Consider the following 15447-nt stretch of genomic DNA (forward strand, 5'->3'; position numbering starts at 1 on the left):
CAATCCTTGTGACAAGTAAGGGAGACGACAGTCCTCTGGCAGCTGTATGAAGTCTGGCCAGACACGTTTCAACAGTGGCAAACTAGGCCATCTAAGGGGAGAGTGTAAGCAGAAGGTGCCTAATACGGATGGCAAAGGAGGTGGAGTATTACCCTGGCTCACCTGCCTCCACTACGGTGCCTCTGGATACTACATCCGACTGTCCCAAGAAGGCAGCCAAGGAGATGACAGCAAATGAGTACCCACCTTCAGATTAATGGGGCCCAGGCTCTTCAACAGCTCTCACTGCCAAAATAAAACAAGAGGAGCCATGGGTCACGTTGAGCATTGCCAATAAGCTTGTCAAATTCTTATTGGACATGGGAGCAGCTTTTTCAGTTTTGAAAGACTTTGGTGGTTACCTCTCCTCCTCCTCTCATTTTGTTGGCATCAATGTCCAACCCATTCACAGGTATTTAACTTTTCCTTCAGATGGGAAGGACTTTTAATTACTCACCAATTTTTGATTAGCCCTGAATCACTAGCACCCTTGCTGGGAAGAGATTTGTCTAAGTTAGCAACTGTTTTAACCTTCTTTCCAAAGGATTTTGTTATGGTAATGAAGACAGAGAATCAGAGTGTAAATTGTGTGCCACCTGAACTAGTTAATATAAATCCTGAAGTGTGGGCAGATGGGGTACCTTCCAGGGAAGGAAACAGGAAACTTGTAAAACTCCATGTTAGGCCTGAGATGGGATACCCCAAGAGGGCAAGGTACGATCTCTTGCCCCTGGGGATCAGGGACAGAGCTCCAATTATGCAACAGCTAAAGAATATTGGAATGCTAATGGAGCATTCCTCCCCTTATAACACTCCCACTCTGGCTGTAGAAAAGTCAAATGGGAAATGGAAATTAGTCCAAGATCTAAGGGCAATACATGAAATAGAGGTGCCTTTGTATCCAGTGTTCCCGAACCCTTACACTCTAATATCTCAGATTCCTGCTGATGCCCAATATTACTCAGTCTTAGACTTGAAAGACAGCTTCTTTACTATTCCTTTACACTCAGAGTTGCAACCACTTTTTGCTGTTGAATGCCCTTCCATGGGGCATTCCACCCAATTAATGTGGACAATACTCCCCCCAGGGATTCTGAGACAGTTGAAGACACTAGACAGGTATTAAATTTTCTTAAGGAAAGATCTAAGGTGTCAAAGGAAAAAGCTCAATTGTACAAACCTGAAGTGACTTACTTGGACTTTGCTCTTTCCCCTGGTGAGGGGAGGCTCTCACATGAGAGAGTCAAGACAATTTGTTCCCTCACTAGGCCCTCTACAAAAAACAACTCAGGGAGCTCCTGGGAATGACAGGGTACTGTCAATATGGATTGCCCAATATGGAGACCTGGCTATGCCTATGAGATGTTAAAGGGGGAAGAGATAGCAGAGCTAAAATGAGGTAAAGAACAAGAAAAAGCCTTCTAAACCTTAAAACAGGCTCTTTTAAATGCCCTGCCTTAAGAATACCTATTTAAAGAAACCTTTCTTTCTAGATCCTTTCATTGGGCCTATAATTATGATACTTTTCTTAAAGTTTGGATGCTGCCTGTTCAACCTCATTATTAAGTTTGTGTCTTCCAGTCTCCAACAGTTCCATGCTAAGATGATGGTGATGCAGGGATTCCAGCAAATAGTGATGGAACCTTTTAACCAAGTGGCCAGAAACTTCTGACCTCGAAACCCCTTTAGAATAGGGAACCTGAGGAGGTTCCCTGATAGGTAGGCCAATGCTTCTTTTTGACAGCAGTAAGTAGTTAAGAGCAGTCGTCATCCATTTCCTTTCAAGATTGCAAGACCAGGCGGCGCTCAGCAAAGCGGCCGCGGCCACCTCTGGCGAAGGCGATGGCGGGAGCGGCAGCTTTGGGTTATGGCTAGACAGACGATTGGCGGCGCTGGGGGTGGACCGAGCCGTTTATGGCGCCTACATCCTGGGTGTCCTGCAGGAAGAAGAAAAGCTGGATGCTCTGCAGGGTGTCCTTTCTGCTTTCCTGGAAGAAGATTCCTTCCTTTATATCTGCAAGGAGATTGTGGAACGATGGTCGGAGACTCAGAATGTTGTCACCAAAGTGAAAAAAGAAGATGAAGTTCAGGCCATGGCAACTCTAATTGAGAAGCAGGCACAGATCGTGGTAAAACCCAGGATGGTGTCAGAAGAAGAGAAGCAGAGAAAAGCTACCCTCCTGGCCCAGTATGCTGATGTGACAGATGAAGAGGATGAAGCAGATGAGAAGGATGATTCAGGTGCCACCACAATGAACATTGGTTCTGACAAATCCCTTTTCCGAAACACCAGTGTGGAAGATGTCCTCAATGCCCGAAAACTGGAGCGAGACTCACTTAGGGATGAGTCCCAAAGGAAGAAGGAACAGGACAAGCTGCAGAGGGAGAGAGACAAACTGGCCAAACAGGAGCACAAGGAAAAGGGAAAGAAAAGGACACAGAGAGGGGAACGAAAGCGATAACGTTGGCCTAGTCTATTTCCCCCATCCATGAATTTCATCACACAGCAGCTGGTTGTGCACATGTATATTTAAGGGAAATGAGAGAACATTGCAAAGTGGTTTCCCAAGGCATTTCCCCTTTTGTTTACATGGTCAAAAGGAAAATCACAATCACTTTTAATTACAAAATGTGCCAGTTTTGGTGGTGTGGGCAGTCAGATTATTACAGTTGATGTCTGTACCGAAGATCTGGAATGGGGGCAACCTTTATATTTTAATACTAAAGTCCTATGCTCCTTTGGCCACTTTGTAAGTCTTCTCTCACCTTCAGTAAATAGCAAAAGGATTCAGAAAGCTAACAGCTACAGTTTTCATCCTGAAGGAGTGGAAACATAATCCCTCCTTCTCTCAGATGAAATGTGGGAGTGTTCATGCATTGGAGGCAGTATTCACTCTTAAATGTAACGTTGTTTTATGGTTGAAATAGCTAATGAGAGCCCTCCCTGGCTCCCAGATTTTATGTTACATGGCAGCAAAGTAGGAAAATGTGAAGAAATTAATGGAGGCTGTCCTGGATCTGAGAATGATTTTTAAAAACATTTTAGCCAATGGGAGGAAAAGAAGTAACTTAAAATAGAGATAGTTACCTGTTTTTCCTCATCTAGGCTATTTAAGGATGTGTCACTGTTGGATGCAAGAATTATCATTGTTAACTAAATTCATTTTTTTTAAAATCATGAATCCTCTTGAGTGCTAGTAGAGATTTTAGTACTGATTTTCCCTAAAACATGAGTATTAGTACGTAATAATTCCTGGGTTAGGGAAGCTGAAGGAATTGCCCTTTTAAGGGAGAAACACTGGAAATCTCTGCTAACATGAAGATATTTGAGTGTACATAGTAGGCACTGAACAAATTTATTGAATAACTGAATGTAAAACTGTCAAAAATGAGTAGAAACTCTCCATTTCTACTCCTGTCACAAGCCACATTCAATTATAAATAAGGCTCTGCTCTGCTTCAGGCAGCAGACTGTCTAGAAGTCTAAAGAGAACAATTTCTCTGACAAGACAGAAAATAGATATTTTATACCAGGGGCTGGCAAACTACTCCCAAATTTGGCCCAGTCTGGTGTTGTATGGTGCAAACCAAAAATGGTTTTTAGATTTTTAAAGGGTTAGGAAAAACAAGTGACAGAGACCATATGTGGTCTGTAAAACTTAAAATATTTATTATCTGGCCCTTTGTAGGAAAGGTTTGCCAGCCTCTGTTTTGTGCCATTGACTATGAGATTAACAAAAACTTTTACCTTTTTTATGCAGAAAGTAAAAAAAGACCATGGTTAAGGAAAAGGAGATATGTTGCCTCTTCATATACTCCTATAACCGTGGCATTTCAGAAAACAAATGAAAAAACACCTTTTAAAAAATAAATTTTATTTAAATCACACACACACACACACACACAAAAAAAAGATTTCAAGACCATTATCTCCTCAGGGAGAAATGAAAAGGGACACTAACAAAAGGACTTCAACAGGGCGGGAGGAAAACCTGGCCTGCTGAATAAGGAAGTCTGGAGGGCCTATAAGAAGGGTGGGTTTGAAGTAACCCAGGTAACCAATGTCCAATAGAAAGAGACAATCAATGTCTAATAGAAAAAAAATCCATACTTCCCTCAAATGGACAGGGTATTTATACCCCTGCAGGCCTTTAGCATCTCCATCTCTTTCTCTTTTTCTCCTCCATGAAAAGGACCAACTTCCAACTCTCTTTGGAAGTGCTCTAAACTTTCTCTCTGTTCATCCTAAATAAAATCTCTCAGTTACACTAAAAAAAGACAAAGAAATTAAAGACACCAATAAATGGAAAAAATCCCATGTTTATGAATCACAAGACAATATTGTTAAGAATTCAATGTTACCCTAAGTGTTCTATAAATTAAATGGAATTTCTATCAAAATCCTAATTTTTTTTTTAAGAAAAAGAAAAATCTACACTAAAACTCATGTGGAATCTCATGGGACCCCAAAAAGCCAAAACAATATTCAATCAAGAAAAACAAAGCTGGCTCGATACCTGTGGCTCAAGCAGCTAAGGCACCAGCCACATACACCTGAGCTGGCGGGTTCGAATCCAACAATGATGGCTACAACCAAAAAAAAAAATAGCCAGGCATTGTGGAGGGCGCCTGTAGTCCTCCACTTGGGAGGAGGAGGCAGAAGAATTGCTTGAGTCCAGGAGTTGGAGGTTGCTGTGAACTGGGATGCCACAGCACTCTACCCAGGGCAACAGCTTGAGGCTCTGTCTCAAAAGAAAAACAAAGCTGGAAGTCTCACACTTCCTGACTCCACAACTTACTACACATTATTGTTGTATGACACGTGACATACCATGACAATAAAAATGTGTGGTGCTGGCATAAAGACAGACACACAGATTGATAGAACAGAATAGAGAGCCCAGAAATAACTTCCCACATAGATGGTCAAATTATTTTCATCAAGGGTGCCAAAACAATTCAGTGGTGAAAGGATAGTCCTTTCAACACACAGTGTTGGGAAAACTGATATCCACATGCAAAAGAATTAAACTGGACTCTTGGCTCTCTTGATATATAAAAATTCACTGAAAATGGATCAAAGACCTAACTATAAGAGCTAAAACTATAAAACTTTTAAAAGAAAACATAGGGATAAAGATTCATGACATTAGATTTGGCAAAGGTTTCTTGGATATGACACCAAAAGCAAGGGCAACAAAGAAATTTGTTGACTACTTTAAAATTTTTTAAAGTTCTGTGCACCAAAACACACAATCAACAGAGGATAAAAGCAACAAATAGCATGTGAGAAAATATTTGCAAGTCATATATATGATAAGGGACTAACATCTAGAATTAAATAGTTCCTACAGCTCAACAACAGCAACAAAACTAGACACACAATCTGACTTAAAATTGGGTAAAGGACTTGAATAGAAATTTCTCCAAAGAACATATATAAATGGACAAAAAGCACATAAAAAAATGTTCAACATCACAATCATTAGGGAAATGCAAATCAAAACCCACAATGAGATTTCATTCCATACCTGTTAGGACTCCTATTATTTTTAAAATCCAAAAAATAACAAGTGTTGGCACAGGTGTGTAGGGATTAGAACCCTTGTGCATTCTTATTGGTGGAAATGTAAAATGGTACCAAACTATAGACAAGTGTAATGGTTCTTCAAAAAATTAAGAATTCAGTTACCATAGAATTCAGCAATATATATATATATATATATAAAATTGAAAGTAGAATCTCTAAGAGATATTTTTATAGTTTTGTTCATAGCAGCATTATTTGCAATAGCTGAAAGGTGGAAACAACCCAAGTGTCCATGGACGGATGAATGGAAAAATAACATGGAATGTTAGTTGGCCTTAAAAAGGAAGGGAACTGTGACACAAACCACAACATCAATGAATCTTGAGGGCAATATGCTGAATTAAAGAAGCCAACCACAAAATTACAAATATTGTATGATTCCTCTCATATGAAGTACCTAGAGGAATAAAAGTATAGAGACAGAAAGTAGAATGGTGGTCTCCAGGGGCTGGGAGGACAGAGAAACAGAGAGTTCTTTTTTAATGGGTCCAGGGTTTCAGTTTGGAGAAATGAAAAAAGTTGTGGGATTGGTTGCACAGCAATGTGAATATACTTAACGGTGCTGACTGTCCACTGAGGAATGGTTAAAATAGTCAGTTTCATGCTATGGGTGTTTTACTACAATTTAGCAAACTCTGTCATCCTTGAATTTGGAGTTCTGATCTGATAGAGCCAACAAGATGAATTCCCTGGACTGAAGAAAACAAGTAAAAAATTGGGAAAATTTCCTCTGGAGACAAAAGTAGAAAATTAAACCACTGAGGGTAACCACTTTCCAGTGGAAAACCCTAAGGAGATGATGTGCCTAGAGCCCAGAAGACCTGGGCCCAACAGGATCCCAGGAAATTACTGAACATTTATTTCTGATGATACCCCTGGAGATGGCGCCCTAAAGCCCAAGAGTAGCCCTACAAATAATCCAAGTGTGAGGCTCACACACCTCTCCTTGGCCCAAGAATTAGGGAATGGGGCTCTGTTCTTCTCAGCTACCTGCCCCACCCTGTCTTCTACCCACCTGCTTTTTCATCTGCTTTTCATGGGGTCTAGGCTTGTGTCTCCAGTCTCAGGCTGCTTGTGATCTTTTTGCCCTCCTTAGAGAGGAGGAGTGACTCACGAAGGGGCCGAGGCAGAAATCAGACCAACTGGACAGGTCAGTGCCAATGTGGGGCAGGAAGAGACACTTCTCTCCCATATCCCAGAACCTAAAACCTATAGGGAACCTTGGAATCCAGCCAGAGATCCAACCCTCACTGTGTTAGCAGAGTGCAGACTTCCTAAATCACGCAAGATTCAGTTCCTGGACAACCTCGCTCAGTCACTGCCTTCATTCCCTATAATGGAGGCTTCTCCAGCAATTCTGTTGTCTGGAAATTCCAATCCCTTCTAACATTTAACCTGGGCAGAGACCTCAGAAAATGTTTGTGGGCACTAAGGTTCAGCAGCAGAGCAGGTGACTGCTTGAATGGCCTCATTGCCACATCGTGATGCATGCCAGCAGCTTAGCAGGGAATAAACTAGTGGAGTTTAAACCTCAGTTTGATCCAATCACTCTCCAAATTAACATCTTATTTTTGTTAGTGTTATGTGCAAACATTCTGGCACAAATTCCATCTGCAGTACAGGATATTAAAATATTAAATTCTTATATTTTTATACATTTACTTAATCTCTATAAGCTTCTGTTAGTTAAATAAGAGTACCTACCTATAGAGTTTGGAGTAGAATTAAATAGCTAATATTTAAGTACATAATACAGTGCTTGGTGTATAGGGTACATTTATTAATTTTTATAGCACATAGATAAAAAATTCTATATATTTCCTTGGACAACATAATGATTTGAATGTATGTATACCTTTCAATTAGAATCTATTTATATCTTATATATTCCTTGATTTTATCTATTACAAACTTTCTTTGAACAAATATTTTATATATCAAGTTGAATTCAAATTCAAGTATTCAATTTCATCATTAGTGGGAATAAAATCATCATTTTCATTCCTTCTTTTAATGATTACTTTGAGTTAGGATACAGGTAATCAATTAATTCATATTCATGTGATGCTATATTCTGTACCTTTGCTTAAATATTTCTGGCAATGGCTTTATTTCTTTTAATAGCTTAGTTATAAATACATCTTTTGTAAAATGTTATGTTTGTATTTGTTTTTTATTTTCAGATAGACATCAACAACATTTCTAGGGAAATGTTAAATGATAAATAAGAACAGAGAACATTTATTTTTTCTTCTTAAGGAAAATGTTGACATGTTCTTCAATAATAAAATGTTGTCTCATTACATACACAATTTATAATAAACATTTCTAATATTTTGAGAGTTTTACTCTATAAGGCAATGATAAATTTATCTGGATCTAATGACATTATTCTGATATTTTGCTTATGATAAACTAGGTTAATAGATTTCTTTGAGGTTAATAGCTAATGTTGTTTTCACTATGTTGCTTTCTTTATTTACAAATATTTTATCAGTGGCATTTGTATTTATGTCTATAAACAAAATTGACATAAAATATTCTTTTCATTGTCTGCACTAAGTTTAGGATTACAATCATATGTGCCTCTAAACAGAATTGAATAATTGTAATAATAATCATAGCTAATATTCACTGTGTACATACTATGTGCAATACCCTATTCTAAGCATGTTATGTGCATTTTCTTAATCCTTACAACACCCGTAGACAAACATTGCCTCTATATCCATTTGTAGATCATTAATATGCCATCATTTTCTATATTTCTAATTTTTTATACTGCTGCATGAATTATTGGTTCCTGGAATGTTAGAAAATTTTCTTCATTGGAATCAGATATCATTTTAGAAACTATTTAGTAACTTTATAGTTTTCTCTAGTAGCATGTTCTCTACTTCTTTTTGACCCTTTGAGGATATTTTATATATTTTAAAGTAATCATGTATTTTTATGTGATAAGCTAGAGGGTCAAGGGTGGATTTTTAAACTGGGAGATATCTGCATGTTGACAGCAGTGATCCAGAAACTAGGGGGAAAGCCCTTTATGCTTTTAATGAGACTTTCTTAGCTTTGGTTTTCTTAAAATAGAAATCCTTGGAAAGAGAATTTTCCTAAAACTTAGAAAGTGGTATCAAGAAGATTTTTCTTCTCCTATGTCTATAGAAAAGAACCGGGGAGATTGGAAGTGGAGGGAGAACAGACTCACCGGAGGCTGGGAAGGAATATTAGCCAAGGAAAGGACAAGCCTTTGTGGGTGCACACCCTGCCTCCCTGCTCACCTGCATTGTCACCCTCAGCATTTACGCTACAGCCACACCAGGACAGACTTTCCCTCCCTAACCGGCACCATTCACCTACTCCAGTCCCAACCTGCTTACCCTAGGACTTCCCAGTCCATTTACACACATGCTTCAAGTTTAAGATTCCCGGTTACACTTATTCCTGGTCTTTTTGAGAAAATCGAAGCTGTGAAATGAAGAATTGTTTAAACCACACTGACATAGAATTAAATGCTGATGTCTTTGGGAGAAATTATTTAAACCTTTTCTGTCTCAGTTTACTCATCTGTAAAAGAAGGATAGTGATACTGACTAGGCTTACGTAAGGATGGAATTAGACACAGGTACATGCTAGCTCTGTATATCATACACAGAAACATTGCCACAGAAAGTGCTCAGTGTCAGCTTCCTATAGCCCTAATTATAGATGTGAATATTTCACATCTGACTAGAAGCTTTTTAAAGAGCTTTTAAAGCTTTTTGAGAAATGTCCTGTATTGTTTCTTTTCTCTCACATCACCTAACCAAAGCTCTTCACTGATTAGGGATCAGATGAACATCTCAGTCATGTCAACTACCATATATTTATTTACACTTATCAACAAATAGCTTTCTCTTGTCTTAAGCTCTCGCATTTTCATCTTATGGTTTTCATTTTCAAAAAAATTCCCACCAAAGAAACAAAAGCATTGGTCCCTAAAAGAATCAAATCGGTAAAATAGCAACTCAAAATGAGCCATTTATCTTCCATATGAAGGAACAGCTCTCAGTCCAGGCCAAGAACCCAGGTGGGAGTTCCTGCATAGCTGAACTCTCCATCCTCACTTTGGCCTGCCCAATTGTGCTGGTAAGTTCCTTGCTCCAAGCAGGTCCAACCTCAGCAACATTATGGCAGGGGCAAAGTCAGCCTCCCAAAACCTATTCTCTTCCTCACCCTCGCCCATTTCCCAGAGACCAGGTCTCTACCTCACAGAGCCCTCCCAGACCGAGGTTCCCATCACCTGTGTCCCATCCCCAACCAGCACACTAACTCCAGTCCTTTCCTTCTTCCCTTCCTCTTCATAGATTTGTTTTCTCATAGGACCTAAATCCCACTCCTTCTTGTGAAGCCATGAAAAATAATTTATGCTGTCTAATGAAACTTCAACTGAAGTTTCTCTGAACTACTATATTACGAATTCCAATGTAGTGAGGTTTCCCTATGGCCCCTCCATCATCTCTGTGACCTCAGGCAATGTTACATCTGCAGTTTCTCTTTGGTATCTGCAGAGGCAACAGCCACCTGTCTCTCTTCACTTGTCAGAAGGGAGGACTTTCCTGGATAAGTTCAGGAAGAAGGGCTGGATGAGCCATCCCAGTCAGCAGGCTATCCTTTCCAGGATATCCTGACCTACTCCATTCCCCAGCATCAGCACAGGACCAAGATACCTGGAATTGGTGATGAGAGGCAGCCAAAGCCCCCAGACCTCTGGGCTCTACAGGGTATTTGGGGACCAAGGGAGATAAAGTATTGGAGGGGAAGTAGGTGTGTGGAGAAGGAGGGTGTGTATAGACAACGCTGTCTGGATCTGTACATGTGCCATTGTGCTTCCACAATTCCATATAGAAATGATCTTCAGTTGGCCCTCATAGGGAATGGGAAGAATTACATTTCTGTAGCTTTTTGCTTAATCATGTGATACAATCAGTTGTTCAGATCAAATAATTAAAGCGTAATGAAAATTTAGAGCTAAAACAGTCTAAGTAACTCCCTTACTGCTGTCACCACTGAATGCATGGCTATACAACATCAGGATTCTCCACTGAGTGATGGCAGATGGGCTTTAGTCCAGAGCCAACAGAATTTTTAGCAGTAACATAAACAAAACGCTGGATGTTAAAATATCAAGGCCATAGGGCTCCCTGCTTTTATGCCTTTGTAGGGCACCCTGAAGACTGCCTTTGAGGTTTGTACCAAAAAGAAAAACAAACAGTGATGTGACTAGGTGTGAGTTGAGAGAATGCAGATTAGACAGAGGGAGATATGGGAACCTCTGTGTCTCACTCATCTGTGACTGTCTGTCTCTCCCAGCAGGACAAGTCACCCATGGAGAGCAGGAACCACACAAGCACCTCTGAGTTTATCCTCCTAGGGCTCTCCAGCCAGCCAGAGAGGCAAGAGTTGGTCTTTGGACTCTTCCTTGTCATGTACCTGGTTGGCACTGCAGGGAACCTGCTCATGATCCTGGCCATTGGCTCAAATGTCCGTCTCCACACTCCCATGTACTTCTTCCTCAGCAACCTCTCCCTGGTAGATTTCTGCTTCATCTCTGCCACAGTCCCCAAGATGCTTGTGAACATCCAGATGCAGACTCAGTCCATCTCCTACAGAGGCTGCCTAGCCCAGATCTACTTCTGCATCCTGCTTGCCAACATGGACAACTTCCTCTTAACAGCAATGGCCTATGACCGCCATGTGGCCATCTGCCACCCCCTGCATTACTCCTCCAAGATGAGTCTGCATGTCTGTGCCCTGATGCTCGGCAGCTCATGGCTCATTGCCAGTCTCCACTCCCTACTACACACCCTGCTCATGGCACGGCTGGACTTCTGTGACAGCAACGTTATCCCTTACTTCTTCTGTGACCTCCTTCCCCTGCTCCAGCTTTCCTGTTCCAACACCCAGCTCAACCAGCTCATGATCCTGCTGGTGGGGGGCATGATTGTCCTCATGCCCTTCCTTGGAATTATTGTCTCCTACACACGCATTGTGTCAGCTGTGCTCAGGATCCCATCTGCCCGCGGTAAACAAAAGGCCTTCTCCACCTGTGGCTCCCACCTGACTGTGGTCATCTTCTTCTATGGGACCATCACAGGAGTCTATCTGAGCCCCTCATCCTCCCACTCTGCTGACAAGGATTCACTAGCTTCAGTGATGTACATGGTGGTGACTCCCATGCTGAATCCCTTCATCTACTGCTTGAGAAACAAAGACATTAAAGGAGCCCTAAGGAAACTATTCAGCCTGAAGGCTTTATTCTGTGAGCTATGACACAGCTGACTTCCCCCTTAGGGATTTTGTGCTGGGAAGGGAATGGACTCCAGGAGTAGGTGCACAGACCAGGCAGGAGAAACTCGAATCTCATTGTCTTAGATTGTCACCATGGCTGTTCTAGCAGCAATTCTGAGACATCATGGTGCTTCCTTCTCATGTGGAGAAACTGTCCCTTCTTGTTATTTTGAATTTACTTTTGTTTGGATGGAACTTTGTTTTATCCTTGAGGATGTGACTACATAAAGCAGGGTCATTTGCGTCTGGGAGCTTTCAGTGTCCAAGATTCTACAAATTCTTCGATTATAGACAGCCTCAGTGTGGTGGATTTCCCAATGCTGGTTGTGGCAGTGCTGTGCTGGGCATCTAAGCAAGCTCCTGCCTCTTAGCTGAGCTGGGCTCTCATTCCCAAGCGATGTGTCCTTGCGCCTGCAGATTTTGTATTGGGTTGTGCAGTTCGACCTCCCAGCCAGGAGGCAGCCCTTGCAGGTAAGAACAGGAGGTGGTAGCAGTAAGATCTGTTTGATCTTTGTTTGAGGGAGACGCCCTCTGGTTAGAGAGGTGTGGTGGTCCAAGGAGGCCGCTGTGGCCTGGGCGCTGCTGTCAGTCATAGAAAGGGTGGAGAAGCTGTGCGGAGTTTGACAAGCACCTGCCCTAACAGGGACGTCAGGGAGTCTTTGGGCCGCTGATCCCTGCAGGGGGCGGGGGAACAGAGAGAGAGGCTGCCGAGCGCTGGGACCTCGCGCAGGAATGTGATGTTTCCTTGTCACAGACCTCCGTCCTGGCGCTGGTGATATTCCCTTGGATCAGACACTGCTGTCTATTTCCAGTCTGCAGTATAGTCCAGAACGGTAGGATCCAGTCCTGCGGCTCGACACTAAACGCTGTGCCCTCTGGAAAAGGCTGCAGTGTAGAATTCCCGCCACCCACCCTCGTCCCCAAACACACAGCTCTCCTGCTCTCTGGCTTTCCCACAATGTGATGGAGGAACGCTGAGCTCCCTGCAGAGATGGGCGGGGACCTGCCTTAGTGCAAGCCCAGACGGAAAACCATATCACAGTCGCCCCTCACAGCCACAGATAGGCTGTCCTTCCCCTGGCCTGTGCCAGCGTCCCGAGGGAGCACTAAGGGCTGTGTCTGCAGCAGTAAGGGGCGGAGGGAGAGAAGCTCCTTCTCTATGCCTGGGCTCAAGCAAAGAGGCCACTTAGCAAGTGAAATAGGATTGCACTCCCCCACATACATTTTGTGTCTCTGCTGAAGATGGAATGCCATTCATAGCCCCAAGTAAAGGGCTCTCAGGCACTGAAAAGTGCTCCCTTTGGTTTCCTCATGAGCTGCACTTTCCCTTCCCTTAGGAGGAGCACTCCCTGCGGGCTAGAGGGCTAAAAATCATGCAGTTCCCTTGGGTCCAGCAGCATTGGGCCTCTGCTTCTCTCTGATCTTGTGCTGGGGAACATCAGCGGGAGCTGCCTAGATGTGATGACACAATGGCTGTGATTCCCTGGGTGTTAAAATCCTCTGTGACTGCACCCCCATAATGGTACCCTGCCACAGGAGTTTACATCTGGGGAGAGAGCAAACTGGTGTGAGTTTGCAATCCGATGTAATGCCCTCAAGATATCCCCAAATTACCACTCTCTCTAGTGTCCCTTCATCTGCTGCCTAAGGAACAAGGATGTAAAGGGAGCTCTGAGTAAACTATGGGCTATGACCTATCAGATTTTCCCTTCAGGGCCTTTATGGTGGGAAGGGAATGAACCCCAGGAACAGGTGCACAGACAGGGCAGGGGGAACTCTTGTCTTAGATCATCACCATTGCTGGTACTCCCAGAACACTAAGAGAGGAATAAACTCTCCCCTAAAGTCTTAGAACCACATCAACAGATGCAAATTTATCTGTATCTGCACATCTGGAGAATATGAAAGGTCATACATTCCATGTGAAAAGACGAACTCTCAGGAGTCTGAGAACTGTGCTACTGGCTGATGCCAAAGAGATGCTTCTGAGAGCTGCCATGGCTGCCCACAGTTCTCAATCCTCAACCCTCATGCAGCCTGATTTCCTGCTCTCTCTATATATGTTGCCTCTGTCACCCACCCTGTATCCCCATGTTCTGTGTTGAACCCAGCTGCAGGGACAGGCTTCACTGTCTTCCTGGAAGCTGTCCCACTTCTGGGCTTGCCTTCTGCTGGATGGACTCCTGCAGCTCCAGGCTCTCATGCCAGGAGGCCCAACTGCCTCATGCCAGGTCCCGCACTGACCCTGCTGAGCCCTGAGCAGACCCCACACTGTCCCACCATGTGCTCTCTTTTTTCTAGGAAAGAAAGGTCTGCCATCCACATGATAAGGAAAGAAGGGAGACCTTGCCTAGCATTGCTTCTCTGGGTATGAAGAATATGAAGGTAATAGCCATCCTAACCCTCATGAACGAGCTCCTCCACAAGTTTTCCTGAAAGTGACACAAGAGAGAGAAATACCTTATAAAGATGGGTAGTTTCCTATGTAACAGAGTAATATCCTGGGCTGCAAGGGGTGCAGTGGAAGAAAAATCACTTCTCAGAAGGTCACTACACTGGCTTCTAGTCCAGGTCCCTCCAATTTATGGCCATTTTACCCTGCTCCAGTCAGTATAGAATTCACCATTCTACCAAACATGCTGTTCCTATTTATGCTGTTCATACTGGTCCATCCTGGCTATTTCTCTAAAATTCTATTTTTCTTCCAAGTCTGAGATCAAAGATGATGTTCTTCATGAAGCCACATCAAGGTGTTCCTTTCCCCTCTGGAGCTCCATATGACTCCAATTCTATGACAGACATTTTCATGCTCTTCTTGGCATCTTTCATGTTCACCCCAATCTCTACCCCAAATGGGAATCCTGGGTCCTTTTAAGTTTTATAAAAAGATATCATTGATCTTAATAACCACATACTCAGAAGAATCTATCATGGTACCTGGTTTAAAACAATGACTCAATAAAAGGACACTGCTGTAGATGATGATAGTGATGGTGAGATGATGACAATGACAACAGCAAGAACACTTACGATCTTCTCCCCCATGATTTTGCCTTAACTAATTCCCTTTCTATCTCTATGATCTCACCAAAAGAAAAATAATTACATATCCACTTGGTTAGAGCCCAAGGAGATCTTTGGGCCCAATCCCATGAAGAGCAGTGTGCCCCACAGTTTCAACATCTGGGGATAGAGCTGTCTTCCAGCCTGGATTTGTCCTTTTCTACCCATACATCTTATTGGAGTCCCCCACTTGGGCTCCAATCAGAAATCTCCCTCTGTCTACCATGGGCCTGAACCCACAGATCTTCAACTCATATTTGGAGCTCAGAATGGGAAGAACAGACCTAGATTATTTTCCAGCTCACCTGTCCCCAGTGAGCACAATGATGGAGGATTCTGGGGCATAGCTTAGAAGCTAATAAAGTAGTACTTGAAACCAGTGACTGCTACTGTTCCCAGAGTCTCCAGGGTTTGGGATGTTTGGC

The 15447-nt window shown here is 42.6% G+C and overlaps 2 protein-coding genes across 2 annotated transcripts; both read left to right on the forward strand.

Annotated features, from left to right (window-relative positions):
- Positions 1-359: 359 nt before the first annotated feature.
- LOC128561986 (coiled-coil domain-containing protein 43-like) lies at positions 360-3378 on the forward strand. The gene is made up of 2 exons (XM_053556622.1): positions 360-451; positions 1826-3378. The coding sequence occupies exons 1-2, from the start codon at positions 360-362 to the stop codon at positions 2499-2501; spliced, it is 768 nt and encodes a 255-aa protein (XP_053412597.1). The 3' UTR covers positions 2502-3378.
- A 7555-nt stretch (positions 3379-10933) lies between these two features.
- LOC128561987 (olfactory receptor 1361-like) lies at positions 10934-11941 on the forward strand. The gene has a single exon (XM_053556623.1). The coding sequence runs from the start codon at positions 10934-10936 to the stop codon at positions 11939-11941; it is 1008 nt and encodes a 335-aa protein (XP_053412598.1).
- Positions 11942-15447: the final 3506 nt, after the last annotated feature.

This window comes from Nycticebus coucang, chromosome 12 (genome assembly GCF_027406575.1).
Source record: "Nycticebus coucang isolate mNycCou1 chromosome 12, mNycCou1.pri, whole genome shotgun sequence".
Lineage (NCBI taxonomy): Eukaryota > Metazoa > Chordata > Mammalia > Primates > Lorisidae > Nycticebus > Nycticebus coucang.